This window comes from Stegostoma tigrinum, chromosome 11 (genome assembly GCF_030684315.1).
Source record: "Stegostoma tigrinum isolate sSteTig4 chromosome 11, sSteTig4.hap1, whole genome shotgun sequence".
In the NCBI taxonomy this organism is placed as follows: domain Eukaryota; kingdom Metazoa; phylum Chordata; class Chondrichthyes; order Orectolobiformes; family Stegostomatidae; genus Stegostoma; species Stegostoma tigrinum.
The window spans coordinates 5,700,552-5,723,596 of NC_081364.1; the positions used below are offsets into that span (position 1 = coordinate 5,700,552).

At 44.9% G+C, this 23,045-nt stretch overlaps 1 protein-coding gene across 4 annotated transcripts in view; it reads right to left on the reverse strand.

The window, feature by feature from the left end:
- Window positions 1-872: 872 nt before the first annotated feature.
- podxl2 (podocalyxin-like 2) overlaps window positions 873-23,045 on the reverse strand; it is a 48,420-nt gene continuing 26,247 nt past the window's right edge. For 2 of the 4 annotated variants that reach the window (XM_048547705.2, XM_048547702.2), the window contains 6 exons: window positions 21,925-22,490; window positions 17,113-17,190; window positions 11,150-11,306; window positions 8,718-8,779; window positions 6,640-6,819; window positions 873-5,295 (listed from right to left, as the gene is read on the reverse strand). In XM_048547705.2, coding sequence (XP_048403662.2) covers window positions 5,089-5,295; window positions 6,640-6,819; window positions 8,718-8,779; window positions 11,150-11,306; window positions 17,113-17,190; window positions 21,925-22,490 — 1,250 coding nt within the window. In that variant the 3' untranslated portion in view covers window positions 873-5,088. Of the gene's footprint in view, window positions 5,296-6,577; window positions 6,820-8,717; window positions 8,780-11,149; window positions 11,307-17,112; window positions 17,191-21,924; window positions 22,491-23,045 lie in introns of all 4 variants that reach the window. The other 2 variants (XM_048547703.2, XM_048547704.2) reach the window with 2 other exon arrangements.

Genomic DNA, 23,045 nt, shown 5'->3' on the forward strand with positions numbered 1-23,045 from the left:
TTTGTACATGCTTTCTACAACAGATTGGCTGGCTTTGAAAATGTTTTCACTGTTACCTGTATGAATTTCCACCTCATATTTAGGTCATCAAGCTGGTGAGAAATCTTTGGAGCTAAAGAGACATCAAATGGAGATAACTGACTGGCCAGATCATTTAATATTTTGACTTCTTGTTTCACTGGGGCAATTTCTTCTTTAAAAGCCCACAAAGGATCTTCTGAGAGCTGGTTGTGAAAATGGATTCTGAGACTAGTTTTTAACTACAGATTTTTATTCAAATCTTTTAATAATTATTAAAAGGAGCCAAACAAGAGCAGGCATGTGATGAAGGCTGACGTTTCGGGCCTAGACCCTTCATCAGAGAGGGGGATGGGGGGAGGGAACTGGAATAAATAGGGAGAGAGGGGGAGGCGGATCGAAGATGGAGAGTAAAGAAGATAGGTGGAGAGAGTGTAGGTGGGGAGGTAGGGAGGGGATAGGTCAGTCCGGGGAAGACGGACAGGTCAAGGAGGTGGGATGAGGTTAGTAGGTAGCGGGGGGTGCGGCTTGGGGTGGGAGGAAGGGATGGGTGAGAGGAAGAACCGGTTAGGGAGGCAGAGATAGGTTGGACTCCCTAACCGGTTCTTCCTCTCACCCATCCCTTCCTCCCACCCCAAGCCGCACCCCCCGCTACCTACTAACCTCATCCCACCTCCTTGACCTGTCCGTCTTCCCCGGACTGACCTATCCCCTCCCTACCTCCCCACCTACACTCTCTCCACCTATCTTCTTTACTCTCCATCTTCGGTCCGCCTCCCCCTCTCTCCCTATTTATTCCAGTTCCCTCCCCCCATCCCCCTCTCTGATGAAGGGTCTAGGCCCGAAACGTCAGCTTTTGTGCTCCTGAGATGCTGCTTGGCCTGCTGTGTTCGTCCAGCCTCACATTTTATTAGCTTGGAATCTCCAGCATCTGCAGTTCCCATTATCTCAGGCATGTGATGAAGCTCCCTAACATTGTCTCTGGAGGAGAATGTCTGTCCTCGGCTCTGAATTTATCCCACTATGAAGTGTATTGCTGAAAGATGATGCATTTTGTTGAATCATTCATCTTCCAAAAAGTGCCACATTATATGGAATCATGAGGTACATGGATAGGGTGAATAGACAAGGTCTTTTCCTCAGGGCAGGGGAGTCCAAAACTAAAGAGCATAGGTTTAAGTTGAGAGGGGAAAAGATTTAAAAGGGACCTAAGGGGCAATTTTTTCATGCAGAGGGTGGTGCGTGTGTGGAATGCGCTGTCAGACAAAGTGATGGAGGCTGATATAATTACAATATTTAAAAGTCATCTGGTTGGGTATATGAATAGGAAGAGTTTAGAGGGATATGGGCCAAATGGGACTAGATTAATTTAGGATATCTGGTCAGCATGGACAAATTGGATCAAAGGGTCTGTTTTCTACTAAGGTTTATTGCAGAAAATGAAAGCTTATAGTGTCAAAAGTGATATACTGGTGTAGACAGAAGACTGGCTGGCTGGCAGACAACAGAGAATGCGTAAATGCGTCTTTTTCTGATTGACAGCACGTGACAAGTGAGTACAATAGGGTTCTATGCTGGGTCCTCAACATTTTACAATTTACATTAATGACTTTGATGAGTGATTTATCTACCACGGGTAGAAAAATTCACAAATGAGACAGATGGGTAGGAAAGTATGTCGTGAAAAAATCCTTAGGAAGTTGCAGTTGGGTTTAGATAGGTTGAGTGAGTGAGCAAAAATCTGTAATGTGGGAAAATGTGAAGTTATTCTCTTTGGCAGGAAGAATAAAGAAGAGTAACACATAAATGGAGACTGACTTGATCAGTAAATCTGATCAATAAGTTCACAAACAATATAGGTTGTTCTCCTATAACATGGTAGTTGTATTCTTGCATGAACGCGCATGACGGAAAATTGTCATGCCTGTACAGCAGAAAGTTTGCGTGATCCAAACAGAATCCACTATTCATAAATCATGTTACAGCCAATTCACTTTATGCATTATAGCAGAGCTACCTGTATAAAAATTTGTGGGGGGATGGCGAAAATTTATAAGGATAGCCTGAGACTGTAAAAGGATGTTGACGGGCTGGTCAGATGGGTTGATCAATGGCAAATGGAATTCAGCCTTGATCAATGAGAGGTGATGCACTTGGGCAGAAGAAATTGGTAAGGGAATATATAATGCATAGTAGGACCCTGGGAAGCACTGAAGTTCAGAGGGAACTTACTGTGCATGTACACCAGTCCCATAAGGTATCAGGACAGGTGGATAAGTGGTTAAGAAGGCATATAGGATGCTTGCCTTTATTAGTCAAGGCTAGGAGTTTAAAAGCAGGGATGAGATACTGGAACTGTAAAAAGCTGTATAAGACATTGGTTTTATATGTGTGCAGTTGAAAAATCAATGTTATAGGAGAGATGTCATAACACCGAATAGGGTGAAGAGGAGATGTACCAGAATGTAGCCCCGGCTGGACAGTTTTAGTTATTGATGTGAAATTCTATAGACACGGGTTGTGTTCCTCAGAACAGAGCAGACTGAGAGGCCATGATTAAAATGTATTAAATTATACGTGGCACAGACAGGTAGACAGAAAGGAACTTTTCTCCTTTTTGAAGGGACCAATGATCATGGGCATAAATTTAAGGTAAAGGGCAGAAGGTTTAGTCGAGATGTGAGGAAGAACATTTTCACTTAGAGGCTGGTGGGAATCTGGAACTCATTGCCTGTAAGGCTGGTAGAGACAGAAATCTCCATAACATTTAAGATGTATTTAGATGTGCACTTGTGATACCAAAGCACACAAGGTTATGGGCCAAGTGCTAGAAAATGGGATTAGAATAGTAAGGGATAATGGGATTCTTCAGATGCTGGAGAATCTAAAATAACAAGATGTAGAGCTGGTTGAACACACCAAGCGAAGCAGCATCTTAGGAGCACAAAAGCTGACATTTCAAGCCTAGTCCCCCTCCCCCTTTTCTGCTGAAGGGTCTAGACCCGAAACGTCAGCCTTCCTGCTCCTTTGATGCTGCTTGGCCTGCTGTGTTCATCCAGCTCCGCACTTTGTTATCTTAGAAGGGGTTGCTTTTACTGTGATCTGAATGACTCTTTCCAGAATTCCAAGATGGTTATTATTGCAGCACATAATCAAGAAGGCTAACATGATGCTACTCTTTAAACTAGAGGAATTGAAGATAAAAGTAAGGATGTTATGCTTCAGTTATACGGGCATTGGTGAGACCACATCTTAAATACAATGTGCAGTTTTGGGCTCCTTATTTAAAGACGGATGTAAATGCATTGTAGGTGATTCAGAGAAGATCTAGTAGCCTGATAACTATAATGTCTGATGAGGAAGGATTGGACAGACTGGGTTTGTTTCCATTGGAGTTTAGAACAGGGAGGAAGGATTTGATTGAAGTGTATAAGGTGCTGAATCGTCTTGACAAGGTGGGCAAGGAAGGGATGTTTCCTGTTGTGGGCTGTATTTTAAAATTAGTCATCACCCTTTTAGGACAAAGATGAGAAGACAACTTTTTCTGTCAAAGGTTTGTGTGGCTTTGAAACTGTCTGCCTCAGAACGGAATGGATACTATGTGAGAGTGTTAACTCGGTTGTGAGTGGACTTTGATAGATACAGGCATTGCCATGCTGTACACACCAATTAATCTTGCTGACAATTAACTGTCAAGCTTTATTTAAATTTTAAACAAGGCAGATTAACTCTGACTGGTCAAGGCATTGCCTTGAGAAATGGGCCAGGGAATGGCTGTCATCCACTGTCACCAGAAATCCACTTGCCATCCAATCAGCACTCGCCTCTCATACAGTACAAATACTACTTTCCATTCATTTTAGTATTTCATGTACGTTGTCCTGACAAAGGCAAGGTGACAAGCTTTGACAAAACAAGTCTTTTTGCAGCTGTATTCAAGTTCTATAGTAACAATGACTAAGAATGATACATCCTAGTTTGGGGTGAAAGTAAGCTGGTGCATGTAAGCACAGATCCAGACATTCTAATGTGCCTTGCACTGTGGCTCCATCTATCATACCATTTGTAGTTTCAGGCTAAGTCAGCCATATTCAGAATTCCAATGACCTAAGACAGGTACTTACATCATAAAAGCTGAAGTTTAATGGACTTCAGAAACTAAGGCTGTTTTTGAGACCACTAGTTGCTGCTTACTAGTTTTTATGCGTATTCTATGACATCATTGCTGTAAATCTTGTCATTAGGCTACCTGTGTTAAAAGGCAATAAGGAGGGACAATGAACTCACATTCAGTCATCTCATACTGCCTTCCAAATAAGTTGCTACTACGACAGCACACCTGTTTTGTTGTTCTTCTGTGGTGAACATTGTGCTTTGCCAAGGAGGAGGATGGAGAGTTGGAAAATTTCCTATTCTCCGGTGCACGGTAAACCTCAAACTCTTCCACTCCGCCCAGGAACAGACTAAACCTCTTTAAACACTAGCCGAAAATGACCAAAGCTTCCCAACTGTCATGCCAGCGGTAGGCCATTCACTTTGACGCATTACAATGACAAAATCCAGGACAATGTACTTTAACCTCAACCTTAGTAATGTGCCCTCAGCCTTAACACTGATTCCCGACGTTAATTGTTCCAGCCATTCCTGTAGGCTTTTTATAAACCCTGTGCTAAATGCAGTCAGTGATTCTGCACTGTGCTCTAGGAAGGAACAGGCATAATAATATGCTTACAAGCTCTATATATAATCAATGGATTGGACTCAAATATGGGGCACGGAAAGGAATAAGTGATATCTGTGAAATACTCTGCTTTTCCCATGTAGAAATGATTGGCCACTTTCAATTTAAGATGGTTCCGCTCGAGATATGCACCAAACAAATTCCACTGGCTCAGTGCTTTTCTTTTTGTTGAACCGGAGACTAGTGGCGTGACAGAGTGAAGGGATATTGTAGCATTAGGATGCAGCAGTGGATCGGTTCTTGTGAAGCAATGATGCCTCTGTGCAAAGTACAGGGGTCCATCAAAACAAAATATATCCTCTATACTAAATTGCAAATGGTGAAGGCTCCTAAAGGTGGGTGTCTTCTTCAAAACTATCTGGCTCATCTTTTGACCCTTTTGTGATGAGCGTGCTCCAGCCTCCAGAACATTCCACTGCATCGCCATTCACACTGGGCTTCTTCTCCTGCATCTCTGATGTGCTGTCTATGGTTATGTCCAAGGTCGGGTTGTCGTGGCAACCATTCTCAACAAAATGGAGTTCCTCGCCATGAGACTAGGGGGAGATGAAATTAAATAATTGAGTAAAAATAATAGTTGGGGAATTCAGAGCTAATATTAAATTGTAAAAGCATGTTTAGCTGTTTGTTAAGCCAGAAAATGAGTATTGCTGCAAAATGGCACATCAGCAAATAGGTGAAAGTTGTTTGCTGATTCATTTCTCAGGGGTAATGCCCTGACCAATCAGATTTAACGTGCCTGGTTTAAAATGTAAATAAAGGTTGGCAGTTGTGTCAATCAACATTTGTCGATGCATTCTGCACATAATGCCTCAAACAATCAGAGATCACTAGCAAACCAATCAACACTCTCCTCTCATTTAGTACAAATGTTTGTTTTGCCCACAAATTGGCATTCTTGCATACTGACCTGATGACTACAAGGCAAACAGCTTCATCAAAATTTTTCCAGCAATACTCATACGTATATTTTATGCTTTTTGATTCTGTTCTCTCCTAATCTTCTCACCTCCTCAATTCCAGAAATTTTCGGAAACAGTTCTGTCTGGAATAACTATTTTCTGGCATCTCAACCCAAATGACCACTCTATCCCATTGAATCAAAAGTTAGGACAGAATTCTATTTGTTAATAGAATTCTTAAAGCCACTATGTTAATATAAGTAGCTGTTGTTGGAAATGTACTTTCGGACTTTGTCAGGATTTCCTGCGATTGATTTCTTCACACTTTGTGATGTTGTTAGCACGTCTTTCCATTCTGCAGCCAATTCTGCAATTCAGGCCTCCCACCACTAGCAGCACTATGGGGTCAAACATTTCACCCTAGTTTAATAAACTTTGACAAATTAAATAAACAGCATTTCTTTACATTAACTGTGAGCAAATCTGGGGGAGAGATACTAATTTACAGCAGATACCGTCACTTTAACAATGGAAGGGCGAAGGAGGGTCATGTGCCATATTGAAGGACAAGGCCAAAGCTATTAAACAAATGAGAAGGTACATTGAACACACTGAAATAAAATAAAGAACTGCAGATGCTGGACAAAAACAGAAATTGCTGGTGAAACTCAGCAGATCTCACAGCATTTATGGGAAGAAAGCAGAGTTAACGTTTCAAGTCCGGCGACTCTTCAAAAATCTGACTGATTGATTAATTGAAAAGAAGACCTTGAACATCAGCTTTCCTGCTCCTCTGATGCTGCTTGACCTGTTGTGTTCATCCAGCTCTAAACCTTGTTATCTTGTCTTTGCATAATGTATTTCAACAACTTAAAGTCTCTTCCACAAACAAGAGGGAGCTCAAGTTTCCGCTAACCTTTCCATATAACCTGGACTCATATGATATCTGTAGCCATGAGGCTTTGGCACATCACTGACCATGTTCTTTAACTTTGGAAGTCTTCGTTGCCAGCAGATGTAGACAAGGCCCGAGACAATGATCACTGCGCAGATTGAGCCAATGATAACGAGCACAACAAAGAGTTTTCCATAATCTCCACGGGGATGGCTGGGTCTCCCTTGGCAACCTGCAGCAGATGTGATGTTGTGGATCCCAATCTGCAAATGAGACCACTATTAGGAACATAGGAGCAGAACAAGCAGACCATTCAGCCCCATGAGCCTGTTTCACCATCACAGAATTACATCGAATGGCCATTTGGCCCAACTGGTCTACCCTAGAGGGTACAAACCGCAGAAGCTTCCTCTCATTCCTTTTCTAGTCCTGTCAATTTAATCCTTTATCTCTTTCACCTTCATTTATTTACCTAGATGTAATGTTTTACCTCTGCTACAGGTGGTAGCTGGGTTCTAGCAGTGTTATCACTAGATTATCAATCCAGAGATATGGGTACTATTCTGGAGGTAAGAGTTTGAATCCCACCATGGTCGATGGCGCAATTAAGAGTCTGGTGATGACAATAAAATTGCTAGTGGAAAACGCTATCTAGTTCACTGATGCCCTTTAGGGAAGGAAACTGCCATCCTCACCTGATGTGACCTACATGTGACTCCAGGCCCACAGCAATGTGGTTGACCCTTAACTGCTCTCTGGGCAATTTGGAATGGGCAATAAATGCTGGCCCAGCCACATCCCATTAATGACAAAAAAAATGTTAGAGTAACGTAGAAATTATATTCGAGAAAACCACTGCATAATTAGAAGTACATTATTTCCATGAATCACAAAATGTTGGTTTGCAGGTGCAGCAGGTAGTTAAGAAGGCAAGCGGAATATTATCCTTCATTGCTGGAGGGATGGAGTTTAAAAACAGGGAAGCTTTGTCACAGCTGTGTAGGGTACTGGTGAGGCCACACCTGGAGTACTGTGTACAGTTTTGATCTCCTTACTTGAGAAAGGATGCACTGGCATTGGAGGGGCAGGTGTAGAGGAGGTTCACATGCTTGATTCCAGAGTTGAAAGGGTTGGCTTACGAGGAGAGATTGAGTAGACTGGGGATGTACTCACTGGAATTTATAAAAGTGAGGGGAAATCTTATAAAAACATCAAATATGAAGGGAATAGGTAAGATGGAAGCAGGGAGGTTGTTTCCACTGTCAGATGAAACTAGAACTAGGGGGCATAGACTCAAAATCAGGGTGAGTAGATTTAGGACTGAGCTGAGGAGGAACTTATACACCCAAAGGGTTGTGAATCTGTGGAATTCCCTGCCCAGTGAAGCAGTTGAGGTGCCTCATTGAATGTTTTTAAGGCAAAGATAGTTAGATTTTTGTACAGTAAAGGAATTAAGGTTTGTGGTAAGCGGGCGGGTAAGTGGAGCTGAGTGCATGAGAAAAATCAGCCATCATCATATTGAATGGTGAAGCAGGCTTGATGGGTCAGATCGCCTGCCCCATGCTCCTAGTTCTGATGTTCCTATAGAAACCCATGTCGTCAATGTTCAGGTTGTGTTCTCAGAGGTAATCAAAGTTGATTTTAAATCTTTTTAACAGAGTGGCTCTTCCTGCGACTGTACATCCCTCATGCTAACAGTGAATAAACCCACCTCCACTGTCACTCCTTGGGGAATGGAACTGATCATTGCTATTAGTGGACAATCCACATTGCAACTTTTTATCAGATGTCTGAAATAAGGATCCCAGGTTCATTTCCTGCGAGGTTTGCCACAACATGAAGCTGCATGTGATGTGGAGAAAATAATGAAGACGAGAATAATCCCAGGTATTGCTGGATGGTTTGAAACAGTGAGTATAGACTTAGAAAAGGAACAGTGGGCTCTGTGAGGTAGGAACTAGTATCCAACATTGCTAATATCAACATGTCAGTGATCAATAAAGATCAACAGAATGTTATTGGGATAATGGGTTGTAAAGTGAAATCAGTGTTGGCGGTGGAGCTGCGTTTATTGAAGACTCTGCAGTGGAGAGCTCCACATTCTAACCGTGTTTTGGAGTGAAGAAATGTCCCTCTGGAGAAAGATTTTTAAAAAACTCACCTCTTTCAGGTTTTCCTTCACTTCTCCCAACATCATGAGGACCTCCTTTGCCGGTATTGTACCTGGATTACCAAAATAAGGATGCTTTGTTTAAGACGTGAATGTTGAATAGAATTTTACAACACAAAAACAAGTCATTCAGCCCAACAGGCACAGGTTGCTGATAATGCTCCATGTGAACCTCCTATCTCCCTTCCTTTTACACCATCAATATTTTCTTCCTTTCTTCCTCATATTCTATTCTGGTCTCCCTGCTGTAGGAAAGATATTTTAAACTTGAATGGGTGCAGAGAAGATTTTAAAAGTTGTTGCCTGGGTTGGAGGGTTGAGTTACAGGGCGAGATTGAATAGGCTGGGGCTATTTTCCCTGGAGCATTGGAGGCTGAGGGGTGACCTTCTAGAGGTTTATAAAATCATGAGGGCATGGATAGGGTGAATGGCCAGTCTTTTTCCCAGGGTACAGAAATTCCAAAACTAGACAGCATAGGTTTAAGGCGAGAGAGGGAAGATTTAAAAGGGACATGAGGATTATCTTTCATACACAGAAGGTGGTGCATTATGGAATGAGCTGCCAAAGGAAATGATGGGGGCTGGTACAATTACAACATTTAAAAGGCATCTGGATGGGTACATGAATAGGAAGGGTTTAGAGGGATATGGGCTAAATGCTGGCAAATGGGACAAGATTAATTTAGGAAATCTGGTCTGCTCGGACAGGTTGGACCAGAGGGTCTGTTTCTGTGCTGTACATCTCTATCACTCTATGTGTTTATCGAGCTTCCCCTTAAAGATATCTATATTCTATGCGCCTCAGCTCCCGCATTCAAGTTCCATTCTTGACACTCTGAATCAGCAAGTTCCTTCATTGGATTTATAGTGACAAATTTAAATCTAATGGCCCCTGGTCTTCTCTTTTACTTTAAGTGAGGTTACAATGAAGGCCCTACCTTCTCACTCTCAACCCCCTGATGAGGTGTGGTGACCCTATGGGTTTAACTCCCCATCAGGCATCTCTGTCCAATGAGAGAGCAGTCCTATGATCCTCTGGGACTTTGGTGACTTTACCTCTGCCACAAAGTGAAAACTTTTTCTCTGCACTAATCCCATCAAACCGCTTCATCATTTCAAAGACCTCTATCAGATCAGCCCCTCTTTTTTGAAAGGAAAGTGTTGCAGCCCAATCAATCTTTCCTGATAGTTGTATCACTTCTTGATATGGGCCAAATGCTGGCAAATGGGACCAGGTCAGATTGGGACGTCTTGGTCGGCATGGATGAGTTGCACCGAAGGGTCTGTTTCTATGTTGTATGACTCCACTACTCTACGGTAAATTACTCAGGTAAATTATTTTAGCAGTTACTCAAGTGTCTGTATATCTTTTCTGGAAGAAACAATCATGAATAGTTCACTAAGTGGAGACGTGATTTGTAGAATAAAACACTAGGCTTGAGAGGGCTAATTTGGAAGATTTAGAATACCTCTGTCCATTGACATAGAAATAACAGTCTCTGGGTGGAGCTAATTAGTTCTAAATCTGTTGTAAGTAGTTATAGTGTCATAGAGATGTGCAGCACAGAAACAGGTCCTTCCATCCAACGCGTCCATACCGACCAGTTATTCTAAATTAATCTTGTTTCCTTTGCCAGCATTTGGCCCATTTCCCTCGAAACCCTTCCTATTCATGTACCCATCCAGTTACGTTTTAAATGCTGTAACTGTACCAGCCTCCACCACTCCCTCTGGCAGCTCATTCCATACACGCACCACCCTCTGTGTGAAAAAGTTGCCCCTCAGGTCCCTTTTAAATCTTTATGTTCAGTTTGTTGTTAGTTGTTAGTCAGTTCTACAGTCGATATCTATGTAGCATAGAGTCACATGTAAACCAGACTGGGTAGCGACAGCAGATTTCCCTCCCTAAAAGGAAAGAACAGTGATAGGCCAGAGTTTCCCAGAAAGATGAGGAAGGTTGGGAACCTGGTGACTCCTGTAGAGACGGGATTCCAGAAATACGGATAAAAGGGAGTTCTCCTTAGAGATGGATGGCTACGAGGAGACTTGACAGAGCAATTCAAAATGGCGAACAGCTTAGATAGAAAGGAAATAGGGACTATTCCCAATGGCAGAAGGGTCAACACCCAGAGGATGCAGATTTAAAGTGTGGCAAAAGAATTGGAAGTGAAGACATTTTATGCAATGAGTGATTAGGATTGGGAATTATAAGGCAGTAGACACAGATTCAACAGTAGCCTGTAAAAAGAGAGTTTGATGAAAGGGTTAAAATTCCAAGGATTTTGAGGAAAGAGCCAGAAAGTGGGTCTAACTGCACTTCTGCTTGAAAGGGTTGGCACTGATTCTATGGGCCAAATGGCCTTCTTCTGGGCTGCACTACTCTGCAGTTTTACTGCCCCTTCAACGCGACACTGGACAATCACCTCGATCACTGGCCAGCATCATCAGGAGGTGTTTCTCGTCCTCACTGGGTTTGCTCAGCGATATCAGCCACGAGTCAGCAGGGGTGCTCAGTTTCCTGGAGAATGACTGTGCCACCAGCTTCAGCAGCTTTAATCCTTCCCGAGTCCGAAACACTTCCTGAAATACACAGCTTTCTTTAAACAACAGAGAAAATCACTTTAGAGCAGGCAATCCCTTCTATAGAGGGCCCAATGATAAGGTGTATTTATGTTGCGCCTTTGACATAGAAAACATGCAAAGTGGCATTATCACAACCAAATGGATGCCAATGTTTGTTTTTAAAAAGTAAAAGATAGACTTGTTTTTATATTGTGCTTTCCACGACTACTGAATGTCATGAATCACTTTGCACTTTTATGTTTTTACTGCTGTAACATCTGAAATGCAGCAGCTGAGTTTGTGCAGAGCAAGCTCCCACAAACAGCAACACAATGGTAAACAGAAGACAAACATCACCACAGCTGGAGTGATACATGTTAACAACTGCTGTGCCTTCTCTAAAATTGTGTCATACCATCTTTTATACCAACCACAGTGGCAGATGGGACACCAGCTGAGCGCATCACCTCAAGAGACAACACGTACAAGGTAGGCCTTAGTATAACTGGTGTAACTGCCCTTGACCGAGGTGCTGAAATCCTAGAGAGAGAGAGAGAGGGATGGACCCTCACGACTCAGAGGCAAGAATATAACCAGCTCAGCCACTGGAGAAAGATTTGGATGAGATACCAGAACTCTTGGTGAAGGAAGTGAGCCCTAAACAAGGGGAAAGAAGCTGGGGAAATGGAGGGTCTCAGGAATTCAGTCACTAGGGTTTAGTTTCCTGGAGAAGGGATCGCCAATGGAGGGAGATAAGTGATGTGCAAGAGGTTGGAGAAATCAAAAGCACAGAGTGTTACAGGTCAACTAGAGGAGGTTACGATGGTGGGGTGCTGACGAAGGGATTTAAATGCAAGTTCAAGAATGAAGAGGCAAAGGTAAAGATCACAGGGCTGCTGTCTCTTTATGGAGAGAGACAACTGATGGTGCCTTAACCTGGGGGTCACCATGCTTAAGGTGAGGGGAGAGGCTGCCAAGAAGAGTCCTGTTATTGTAAAACTTATTTCATTTGTGGGATGTAGGCATTGCTGGCTGGCCAGCATTTATTGCCTGTCCATAGCTGCCCCCTTTTGCGAAGATGGTGGCTGAGCTGCCCTCTTGAACTGCTGCAGTCTATGTGTTGTGGGTTGACCCACAATGCCATTGGGAGAGAATTCCAGGATTTTGACCGAGCAACGTGGTAACCTCAGCTGGTGTGGGAATTGCATTCACGCTGTTGACACCACTCTGTATCGCAAACCAATCATCCACCCAACTGAGCTAACCCAATCTCTTGAATGTGGAGGTAATGTATAATATAAAGAATAGGGAGTGTATTAATATGGAACGTTAAAATTTGTCATTAGTATCTAATTTTGATTGACAATACTTTATTCCATGTAAGGCTCTATATCAGGATTTACCAAAGTATGGGTGAGGACTCTGAGTTGGGTCATGTGCTGACATTTTGGGGTTTGTAACATCTGAGGCAGGAATGGTCACAACGGAATTCTGATTAAGTTATATCTCTAGAGGCCCTGCTATCTCAGCTTCTCCATACCACAGCTCTCAAATCTCACTGAGGAATTATTTTCATTCCTTGAAACAGAATCACAGTGGGAAAGGGGTAACCAAGTGTGGAGCTGGATGAACACAGCAGGCCAAGCAGCATCTTCTCATCGCAGTGGGAAAGGATTTGGGAGGCTCTCTGATGAAGGGTCTAGGCCCGAGGCGTCGGCTTTTGTGCTCCTGAGATGCTGCTTGGCCTGCTGTGTTCATCCAGCCTCACATTTTATTATTTTGGGAGGCTCTGCTGTTTTAGATGGAAATTGTTGGTTTCCCCAGGTTACAATACTAATGTCAACCTGCAGGTGGTGCTGCACATCAACATGGGTGCACCCGACAACAGCACCCCCATGGGTGACTAACAGGATTGCAACTCATGGTAACAACAACAACTTTTATTTATACAGCAACTTTTAAAAACACAATGGACTATTCCAAGGAGTGTTAAAAATGAAATGTCATGCTAATACACGTAAGGGGTTATCGAGTGACCGAAAGCTAAGACAAGTGCATTGGATGACCTCAAGTTTTTGGAGGCGAGAATACAAGAGACCAACCAGAAGTGCATTACATCATCAAGGTTGGAGTTAAGAAAAGGAACAAATGAAAATTGGGCCTGTAGATGAGCAAATATAAAGAAGAGGGGAAACGTTACCGGGGTGGAAACAGTGGTTCCAGTGAGGGCTTAAATACTTGGTGGAAAGCTTATCCCAGGGTAAAATACAACACCCAGACTGTGAACAAACTGGTTTAGCCTCAGATTGTTGCCAAGGAGAGGTATCGGGTTGGGAGCTGTGGAACGGTGTGTGCGCGGGAACCAAAAGCAACGGATTCAGTGTTCGGAACATTTAATTGGGGACACTTCCTGCTTATCTAGCACCTGAGATTAAACTTATCAACAGCAGCCAAGAGAGGGGGTAGTGAGGGAGTCATTGATATATGTAGAAACTAGGCTGTTTGTGGCACAGTGGGGGAGTCCCTACCTTTGGGTCAGGAGCAGGGGGCAATGTGATGATCAAGGTAATGATTGTACAATAGTCAAAGAATTCAAAGCACCGCCATGGAAATCTCTGCAATACATACACTGACGATGAAATGGGAACACGGCTTTAGGCAGGTGCATGACGCAGACTTAAGAACGTCCCATCACCATGTCCACCAGTTATCACAGAAACCACTGAGTCAGTCCTCAGGCAACTCTCTGTCAATGGCTTCCAAAAACTTCCCCCAGCCTTTTGCTTTGACAACGTCACTTTTTTTGCAGGTTCAATGTTCATCCTTCAACAGCACCACAAAAACAAACTTTTCACAAGCACACATCATCCCAAAGTGTTTCCACTGCCAAAGAGGTCAGGCCTGTTTTAACAGAGGAAAGACATCAGATTATTGACGCAGGGCAAGCCCCCACAATGCCAACGAGATAACGGTGAGTTGGTCAGTTTCAATGTTGTGAAACCGCTTCATTTAAAGTTTGCAGCAAGAGCAAATGTGACACGACACAAGATTTATTTCTGTGGCACGTTCAGATCTCGAATGCATTTGCTGGTGGTGTTATCAAGTCATACAGGTCTACAGCACAGAAAAAGGCCCTTTGGCCCATCGGGTCTGTGCTGGTCAAAAATGAGCATCTACCAATGTAACAGAGATAATGGGAACTGCAGATGCTGGAGAATTCCAAGATAATAAAATGTGAGGCTGGATGAACACAGCAGGCCAAGCAGCATCTCAGGAGCACAAAAGCTGACGTTTCGGGCCTAGACCCTTCATCAGAGAGGGGGATGGGGAGAGGGAACTGGAATAAATAGGGAGAGAGGGGGAGGTGGACCGAAGATGGAGAGTAAAGAAGATAGGTGGAGAGAGTGTAGGTGGGGAGGTAGGGAGGGGATAGGTCAGTCCAGGGAAGACGGACAGGTCAAGGAGGTGGGATGAGGTTAGTAGGTAGCTGGGGGTGTGGCTTGGGGTGGGAGGAAGGGATGGGTGAGAGGAAGAACCGGTTAGGGAGGCAGAGACAGGTTGGACTGGTTTTGGGATGCAGTGGGTGGGGGGGAAGAGCTGGGCTGGTTCTGTGGTGCAGTGGGGGGAGGGGACGAACTGGGCTGGTTTAGGGATGCAGTAGGGGAAGGGGAGATTTTGAAACTGGTGACGTCCACATTGATACCATATGGCTGCAGGGTTCCCAGGCGGAATATGAGTTGCTGTTCCTGCAACCTTCGGGTGGCATCATTGTGGCACTGCAGGAGGCCCATGATGGACATGTCATCTAGAGAATGGGAGGGGGAGTGGAAATGGTTTGCGACTGGGAGGTGTGGCTTCCTCTACATTGGGGAGACCAAGCGGAGGCTTGGGGACCGCTTTGCAGAACACCTCCGCTCAGTTCGCAACAAACAACTGCACCTCCCAGTCGCAAACCACTTCCACTCCCCCTCTTTAGATGACATGTCCATCATGGGCCTCCTGCAGTGCCACAATGATGCCACCTGAAGGTTGCAGGAACAGCAACTCATATTCCGCCTGGGAACCCTGCAGCCATATGGTATCAATGTGGACTTCACCAGTTTCAAAATCTCCCCTTCCCCTACTGCATCCCTAAACCAGCCCAGTTCGTCCCCTCCCCCCACTGCACCACACAACCAGCCCAGCTCTTCCCCTCCACCCACTGCATCCCAAAACCAGTCCAACCTGTCTCTGCCTCCCTAACCGGTTCTTCCTCTCACCCATCCCTTCCTCCCACCCCAAGCCGCACCCCCAGCTATCTACTAACCTCATCCCACCTCCTTGACCTGTCCGTCTCCCCTGGACTGACCTATCCCCTCCCTACCTCCCCACCTACACTCTCTCCACCTATCTTCTTTTCTCTCCATCTTCGGTCCGCCTCCCCCTCTCTCCCTATTTATTCCAGTTCCCTCTCCCCATCCCCCTCTCTGATGAAGGGTCTAGGCCCGAAACGTCAGCTTTTGTGCTCCTGAGATGCTGCTGGGCCTGCTGCGCTCATCCAGCCTCACATTTTATTATCTACCAATGTAATCCCATTTTCCAACTTATAGCCTTGTATACCTTGGTATCACAAGTGCACATCAATATACTTCTTCAAGGTTATGAGGATTTCCGCCTCTACCATCCTTACAGGCCGTGTGATTGAACAAGGTTCAACAAAGACATTTGAAAAGGAATTAGTTGGTTGTTGAGAAAAGATCAATGTACAGGGTTACAGGAAAATGACACAAAATGAACTACTCATTCTGATGGTGTTGCAGAAATTATAGGCTGAATGGCCTCCTCCTGAACTGTAACAGCTCTGTGATTCTGAACTGAGGCTGGGAGATTGGTCAGTGCCCAGGGACGTTTAGGTTAGGTGGGTTAGACATGGGAAATCAGGGGTAGGGGAATGGGTCTGGGTGGGATGCTCTTCAGAGGGGTGATGTGGACTTGTTGGGCCGAATTGCCTGTTTCCACCCTGTAGGGATTCTATGATTCTGTGACTCTGTTGGAAACTGCATTTCCGTTTTATCCATTTGAGAGAGCAGACAATCTCCCCATCTTAAAGTCGGTACATCTAACAGTACAGGATTCCCTCAGTTATGCCTTGATTTTATGCTAGGTTTCTGGTCTGGGGCTTGAGACTCCCAAAATTCTCTGTCTCAGAGGGCGAAGAATGGTATCCACTGAGACAAGGTTGATATGTTACTCTTAGACATGTCATACCAATGTATTTCTACTGAGAATCTGTGAACAACAAGAAGCTGAACCACATTGGGTAAAGAGGTTCAGTATTAAATTGATCAAGGACAGAGAGGTCACAATTCATTCCTGGGGTGTGGTATGGTTAATGCAGGGTTGCAGGGATGAGGCAGCTCTGGGTGCAATGCTGCTGGAGGATTGGTTGACTCAATGGGCTGAATGGCCTGCTTCCACACTGTCGGGATTCTATGAAGTAGCCTACCTGGTTAGCTACGCCAACATTTCATTGCCCATCCCTAATTGCTATGGATCGACAACATTTGTGGGGGTCTGGAGTCACATGTGAGCCAGGCCTGGTAAAGATGGCAGATTTCCCTTCCCGAAAGGGCATCGGTGAACCAGATGGGTTTTCAATGACAAGACAAAGTGATTACACTGTAATTGTTAGATAGGTCTTAGTTCCAGGTTTTTAATTGAATTCAAACACCCACCATCTGCCAGGGTGGGATTCAAACCCATATCAAACCGCAGCTCTGGTTACAAGCCCAGTGACATCACCACCACGCCCCACCATCACTGCCCCACAACGTTCAATACTCACACATTCAGTGTTTTCAGTCATGTTGAGAATAACGTAATTCTTTCCAGCTAATTTGCTCCAGTCTCTGCAAGTAACCTGCTGAAGGGAAGTGCAGGAACCAAGTCAGTCACAACAGAGCAAGAGATGGACAATATACGAGAGGTTGGTATTACCAGAGTGGCACAGTTTTTAAATCATTGCACAGAGTGACCAAGGCATGTTAAGACACAGCTTTAAGAAGGCTCGAGGTCATATCAGGATCAATTCTCATCTGGGAGACAGGGCGACCTATTGTGAAGCGAAAGCAGGAAGTGCTGCAAATACTCAGCTGGTAGGTAGCACCTGAGAGTGCAGAAATGGAGTAAGGGTAAGTGACAGCCCAGAGATTTATTGCTAGACTCTTAATCTAGAGACTGAGTGAAAACATTTCCCCTCATCTTGCTCCCAAAGTAGCACGGTGGCTGAGTGGTTAGCACAGCTGCCTCACTGCACCAGGGACCCAGTTTGATTCCACCCTCAGGCCTGTGTGGAGTTTGCATATTCTCCCCATGTCTGCAAAGGTTTCCCCCGGGTGCTCCAGTTTCCTCCCACAGCCCAAAGATGTGCAAGGTTAGGTGGATTGGCCATGCTAAATTGCCCATAGTGTTAGAGACGTGCAGGCTAAGTGGATTAGCCATGGTAAATGCGGGGTTACAGGGATGAGGTGGGTCTGGGTACAATGCTCTTGAAGGATTGGTGTGGACTCAATGGGCTAAATGGCCTGCTTCCACACTGTAGGGATTCTATAAAATGGCCTACCCCCATATCCTGAGACTGTGACTCCTGGTTCTGAAGTCTATAGTTATCGGGAACGTCTTTCTGTATTTACCTGTCTAGACCTGTTAGAATTTTACAGTGAGACCTCCACTCCTCCACTTCTTCTAAACTCCAGTGAATATAGTCCTAACTGATCCAGTTTCTCTTCATATGTCAGTCTTGTCATCTCAGGAAGCAATCTGGTAAACCTTTGTTGAATTTCCTCTATTGCCAAAACATCCTTCCTCAGACGAGGAGACCAAAACTGCATTTAATACCACATCTATCTAGAAGGACAGGGGCAGCAGATACATGGGAACACTCCTGCCTACAAGTTCGCCTCCAAGCCACTCACCATCCTGACCTGGAAATATATCGCTGTTCCTTCACTGTCACTGAGTCAAAATCCTGGAGCTCCCTCCCTAGGGGCATTGTGGGTAACACACATACAGTGTCCAATGTTAAAGAAGGCAGCTCACTACCACCTTCTCAAGGGGCAATTAAGGATGGGCAACAAATGCTGGGCTAGCTAGCAATGTTCACACCCAATGAACGAACAAAGTTTTGTGGGATGCAAGAGTTTAAACTTATCTCGCTCCGTGATATACCTGAAAAAGGAGAATGTTTGGTGCTACAGGAGAAGGGTGTAGGTTGGTGATGGTGATGAGGGAGGGGTGTAGGAGTGGGACTGATGACTGATTTGAAAGGGATATCACTGGCACCTATGGGCAGAATGGCCTCTTTCCACGCTGCACAAGTTTGTGATTAAATCCAGTCGTCAGACAGCTACAAGTGGATCGCTGGACAACGTCAGGAGAACAGCCGGGCATCAAATGAACTATCCTGTCAATACAGCAGATCTGATGATGGTAACCATGACAACAGTCTTGCCCCACATTTCCCTGGAGGACATACTGTGGGTGGCAGTGGTTGGGATCTGAATGAGAGTGGGGTCAAAATAAACCCGAATAATTAAACAGCGAGTCAGCAGCACACGAGTAGAACCTCATCGGGACTGGAATAAATCAATATAATACCAGTCTGTCCCTGACAAGAGAGAGGGGGGCAGCTTAGAAAACTGCACACGTCTAAAGGACATTATTCCCAGCTGTGTTCAGTATCCGGCAGCTGACTCTGAATCACTGTGACAGCCTGCAAGATAGTAGGGAAAAAGATATCCACAGAAGCAAATGCAGTCAGGATATTCATCATGGTCTGGCTATAAATAGATTTATGAGGACTCAAAGGCCCTGTTCATTTTTTCAAAAATTCATTCACAGGATGACGGCATCATCGGCTAGGCCAGCATTTATTGCCCATCCCTGGTTTCGCAGAGGACAATTAAGAATCAACCACACTGCGGGGGATCTGGAGTCACATGTAGGCCAGACCAGGTAAGGATGGCAGATTCCTTCCCCAAAAGAACATTCGTGAACCAAGAGGCTTTTTCCAACAATTGATTCATGGTCATCATCAGACTCTTAATTCCAGATTCTTTTTCTTCCGTGGGATTCAAACCGGAGTCCCCAGAACATTATCTGCATTGCTGGATTAATAATCCAGCGATACGACCACTAGACCATCATCTCCCCATTAAACAAGTCAGATGGAGATGAGCCTTAGTGCTGCCAACCACCAGGATTGTCCTGGTAATTTTGTTTTTAAATCATTCATGAAGGTCAGTCAGCATTTACCGTCCATCCTTAGTTGCCAATAGGTCAATTAAAAGTCATACATAGACCGGCTGAGGTAAGGATACCTGATTTCTTTCCCTGAAGGGCATTAGAAAACCAGAATAGGTTTCAATAACAATCAGCTCCAGCTACCATCCCAGTTACTGTACTGAAGGCAAACGTCACCATTTGTGATGTGGGATCTGAACTTTACTCCCAGAGTATTGGCCTGGAAATGCAAGTTGACAAAACCAGTGAAAACACCTTCACACCATCAATCTCACAACGCGAAAACTCGAAAATTATCTGAAGAAGGAAGTGATTTGTTCTTTATAAAACCTGTACAGCATAGCTGCGCGTTTGGGTTAAAAGGCTGTTCAGCTGACGGTCAAAAATCATCCTTTGGTCAGAGTAGGTAAAGGGAAATTTATTAGGAACAGTTGAGGTACATCCATTTTACAGAGAGCCTGGGGGTATTCTACATATGAAGATGCAAATTTGGAGCAAATAGGCTATTCAGCCCGACAGCCTGCTCTGCCAATCAGTAAAATCATAGTTAATCTGATTGCGGTCTCAACTCCACTTTCCTGCCTATTCCTGGGAACTTTTGACTCCTTTGTTAGTCAAGATTCTACCTTATCCTGAAAAGTGTTCAATGAGCCCCACTTCCTCTGGGACATGGACTCCCAGTGATTTTCAATCTCCTCAGTGAAAACTTTGCTCCTCAAATCCATTTTAAATTTACACTGTGATCCCTCAATCTAAGCTCTCCCACAAGGGGAAACATCCTTTCAGTACAGACTCTGTCAAATCTCCTCAGGTTCTGAGATGCTTCAATGCTATCATTTCTCACTGAAGAACAAAGAACACTACAACACAGAAACAGACCCTTCAGCCCTTCAAGCCTGTGCTGACGCATTTCACCCTTCCGCACTAAAACTATCTTCACTTACAGGATCCCAATCTCTCTATTCCCTTCCTATTCATCCAGGTTTTTCTTGAATTGTGTCTGCTTCCACCACCTCCTCTGGCAATACATTTTGGGCACTAACCACCCTTTGTGTGAAAAACTTGCCTCACACATCTCTCATAAACTTCCTCTCTCACTCCTTGAACTTGTGACCCCTAGTAATTGTCACCCCCACCCTGGGAAACTGCCCCTTACTTTCCACTCTTTCCATGCCATTCACAATCTTACAAACTTCTATCAGGTTGCCCCTCAATCTCCTGCATTCCCATGAAAACAAACCCAATTTATCCAACCTTTCTTGACAGCTAAGATACCCCATCGTTCTTCTATTTATTTGTGTGATGTCGGCATTGCTGGCTGGCCAGTATTTACTGCCCACTCCCATTGCCCTTGAGAAGGTGGAGGTGAGCTACCTTCTCGAACCGCTACAGTCCACCTGCTGTGGGTTGATCCACAATGCCCTTTGGGACAGAATTCCAGGATTTTGACCCAGCGATAGTGAAGGAGCGGCAATGTATTTCCAAGTCAGGATGGTGAGTGGCTTGGAGGCAATGGTGTTCCCGTAAGTCTGCTGCCCTTGTCCTTCTGGATGGAAGTGGTCATGGGTTTGGAAGGTGCTGTCTGAGGATCTTTGGTGTGTCTTGTAGATAGTACACACTGCTGCTACTGAGCGTTGGTAGTGGAGGGAGTGGATGCTTGTGGCAATATCCTGATAAACCTTTCCTGTACCCTCTCCAAAGTATCCACATCCTCCGGTAGTGAGGTGACCAGAACTGGATCCCGCATTTCGAGTGTGGCCTAACCAAAGTTCTATACAGATGCAGAATAATTTGTCTGTCCTTATACTCAATGCCCCTTCCAATGAAGGTAAGCAATGCCATCGGCCTTTTTTACTACACTATCTATCTGCGCTGCCACCTTCAATGATCTGTGGACCTGCACACCCAGATCCCCCTGAGGATTCTGCCATTCACTGTACAATTTCCACCTTTACTTGACTTTCCAAAACTGCAGTGGATACAGGACCAACCTGTCCAAACTTTCCTCATCAGACAATATCCTCAGATCTGAGAAAATCAAGGCAAGTTTCAAGGACATGCCCAGAGCCAGAGTCTGTTTTGAGTAAATAAGGAGAGACAGGTTCAAGATCATTGGCAAAATAATCAGACAGGAAGCTGAGGCGTAACTCTATTACACGGTGAAATGAAAGCAGGTTTGATAGCAACTTATAAAAGGGAATTAATTGGGTAAATATTTGTAAGTAAAGACAACCACAGATGTGGAGAGAGGTCAGGGAGCAAAGGGACTAAGTGGGAATCTCTCCCAAATAGCTAGTATAAGCACAATGAGCCAAATGGCCTCTCGGATTGATGGTGTATTATTACCAGTCCTCACCTGTTTGGGCCCCTGGGGTTCCTCCTCGGCTGTAGTGGTTCTGGTACCAGTGGCATCCTTGGAAGCGGACCCTGGCCGCGTTGATGGACCTTCCAGCCAAGGTGGGTGCTCAGGATTCATCCCGATGAAACCTGGCCCCTCCCCGCCAGTGTCTGTGGCAACCAATCCGCCGAGGACCGTACTGCTGGGCGGGAGCTGGGGCGACGGCAGCAAGGGCTGGGTGGCAGGAACGGTTGTTGGAAAATCCGAGGCAGTGGCCGGCAGGTCTGGTGCGCTCGTTCCAGACGATGGAGCATCCGTGCTATCCTGTTGGTCAGATTCCTTCGTCGGGACGCTATCACCTAAAGCATCTTGGGAATCCCTGTCTGGGCTGTCTGCTGCCAAGCCAGGTCGAGTGAACCGGACACCAGTTGGTAAGCTGGAGGGAACTGCCTGCTTCCCTGTGTGGCCTGATGGTGTGGACCTGGTGCCTGGGGATACCCAGGCCTGCGGCAAGGAAACAAATGCACCGATTTCATCCAATTCACCAGCTCCAGCGATGGGCAGAGGGTCAGGGGAACTGGAGTCTGAAACGAGAGATCAGGCAACATTTGCATTAATTCACGTTGAACAGAAGGGCCCCGGCCAGCTCATCTCGCTTACGCCAACTAGTTGAAACAGCTATCAAATTTGGTCCACAGTCCAGGACTTTTCTCATAACCCTGCAAATTTCTCCTCCTCGAGTGTGTATTCTTAAGAAGTGGGATGTAGTTATTAAAAGAGGAGGGAGAGAGAAAACAGGGAATGTGCAGGTTAGCTGGGTTAACTGTGGGAAATACAGCATGTTGGGGATAGGAATAGGAGGTCTGGGTGGGATGCTTTTCAGAGGATCAGTCTGTGCTCGATGGGCCAAATGGTCTACTTCTGCGCTGTAGGGTACTATGATTCTGAGTGTCACTGTTAGTACAATAATTATTCAGTATTGCATTAACAAGGAAGAAAAGAATATTTATGGCATGTAAGGAGATCATTTGGCCCATTTTGTCTGGTGAAGATAAAGTCCACCATAGTCCTCTTCTCTCTTGGAGAAAGAGAGAGAGAATTGACGAGTGGTGGCTTAATCTGAGGGTCACTACACCTCA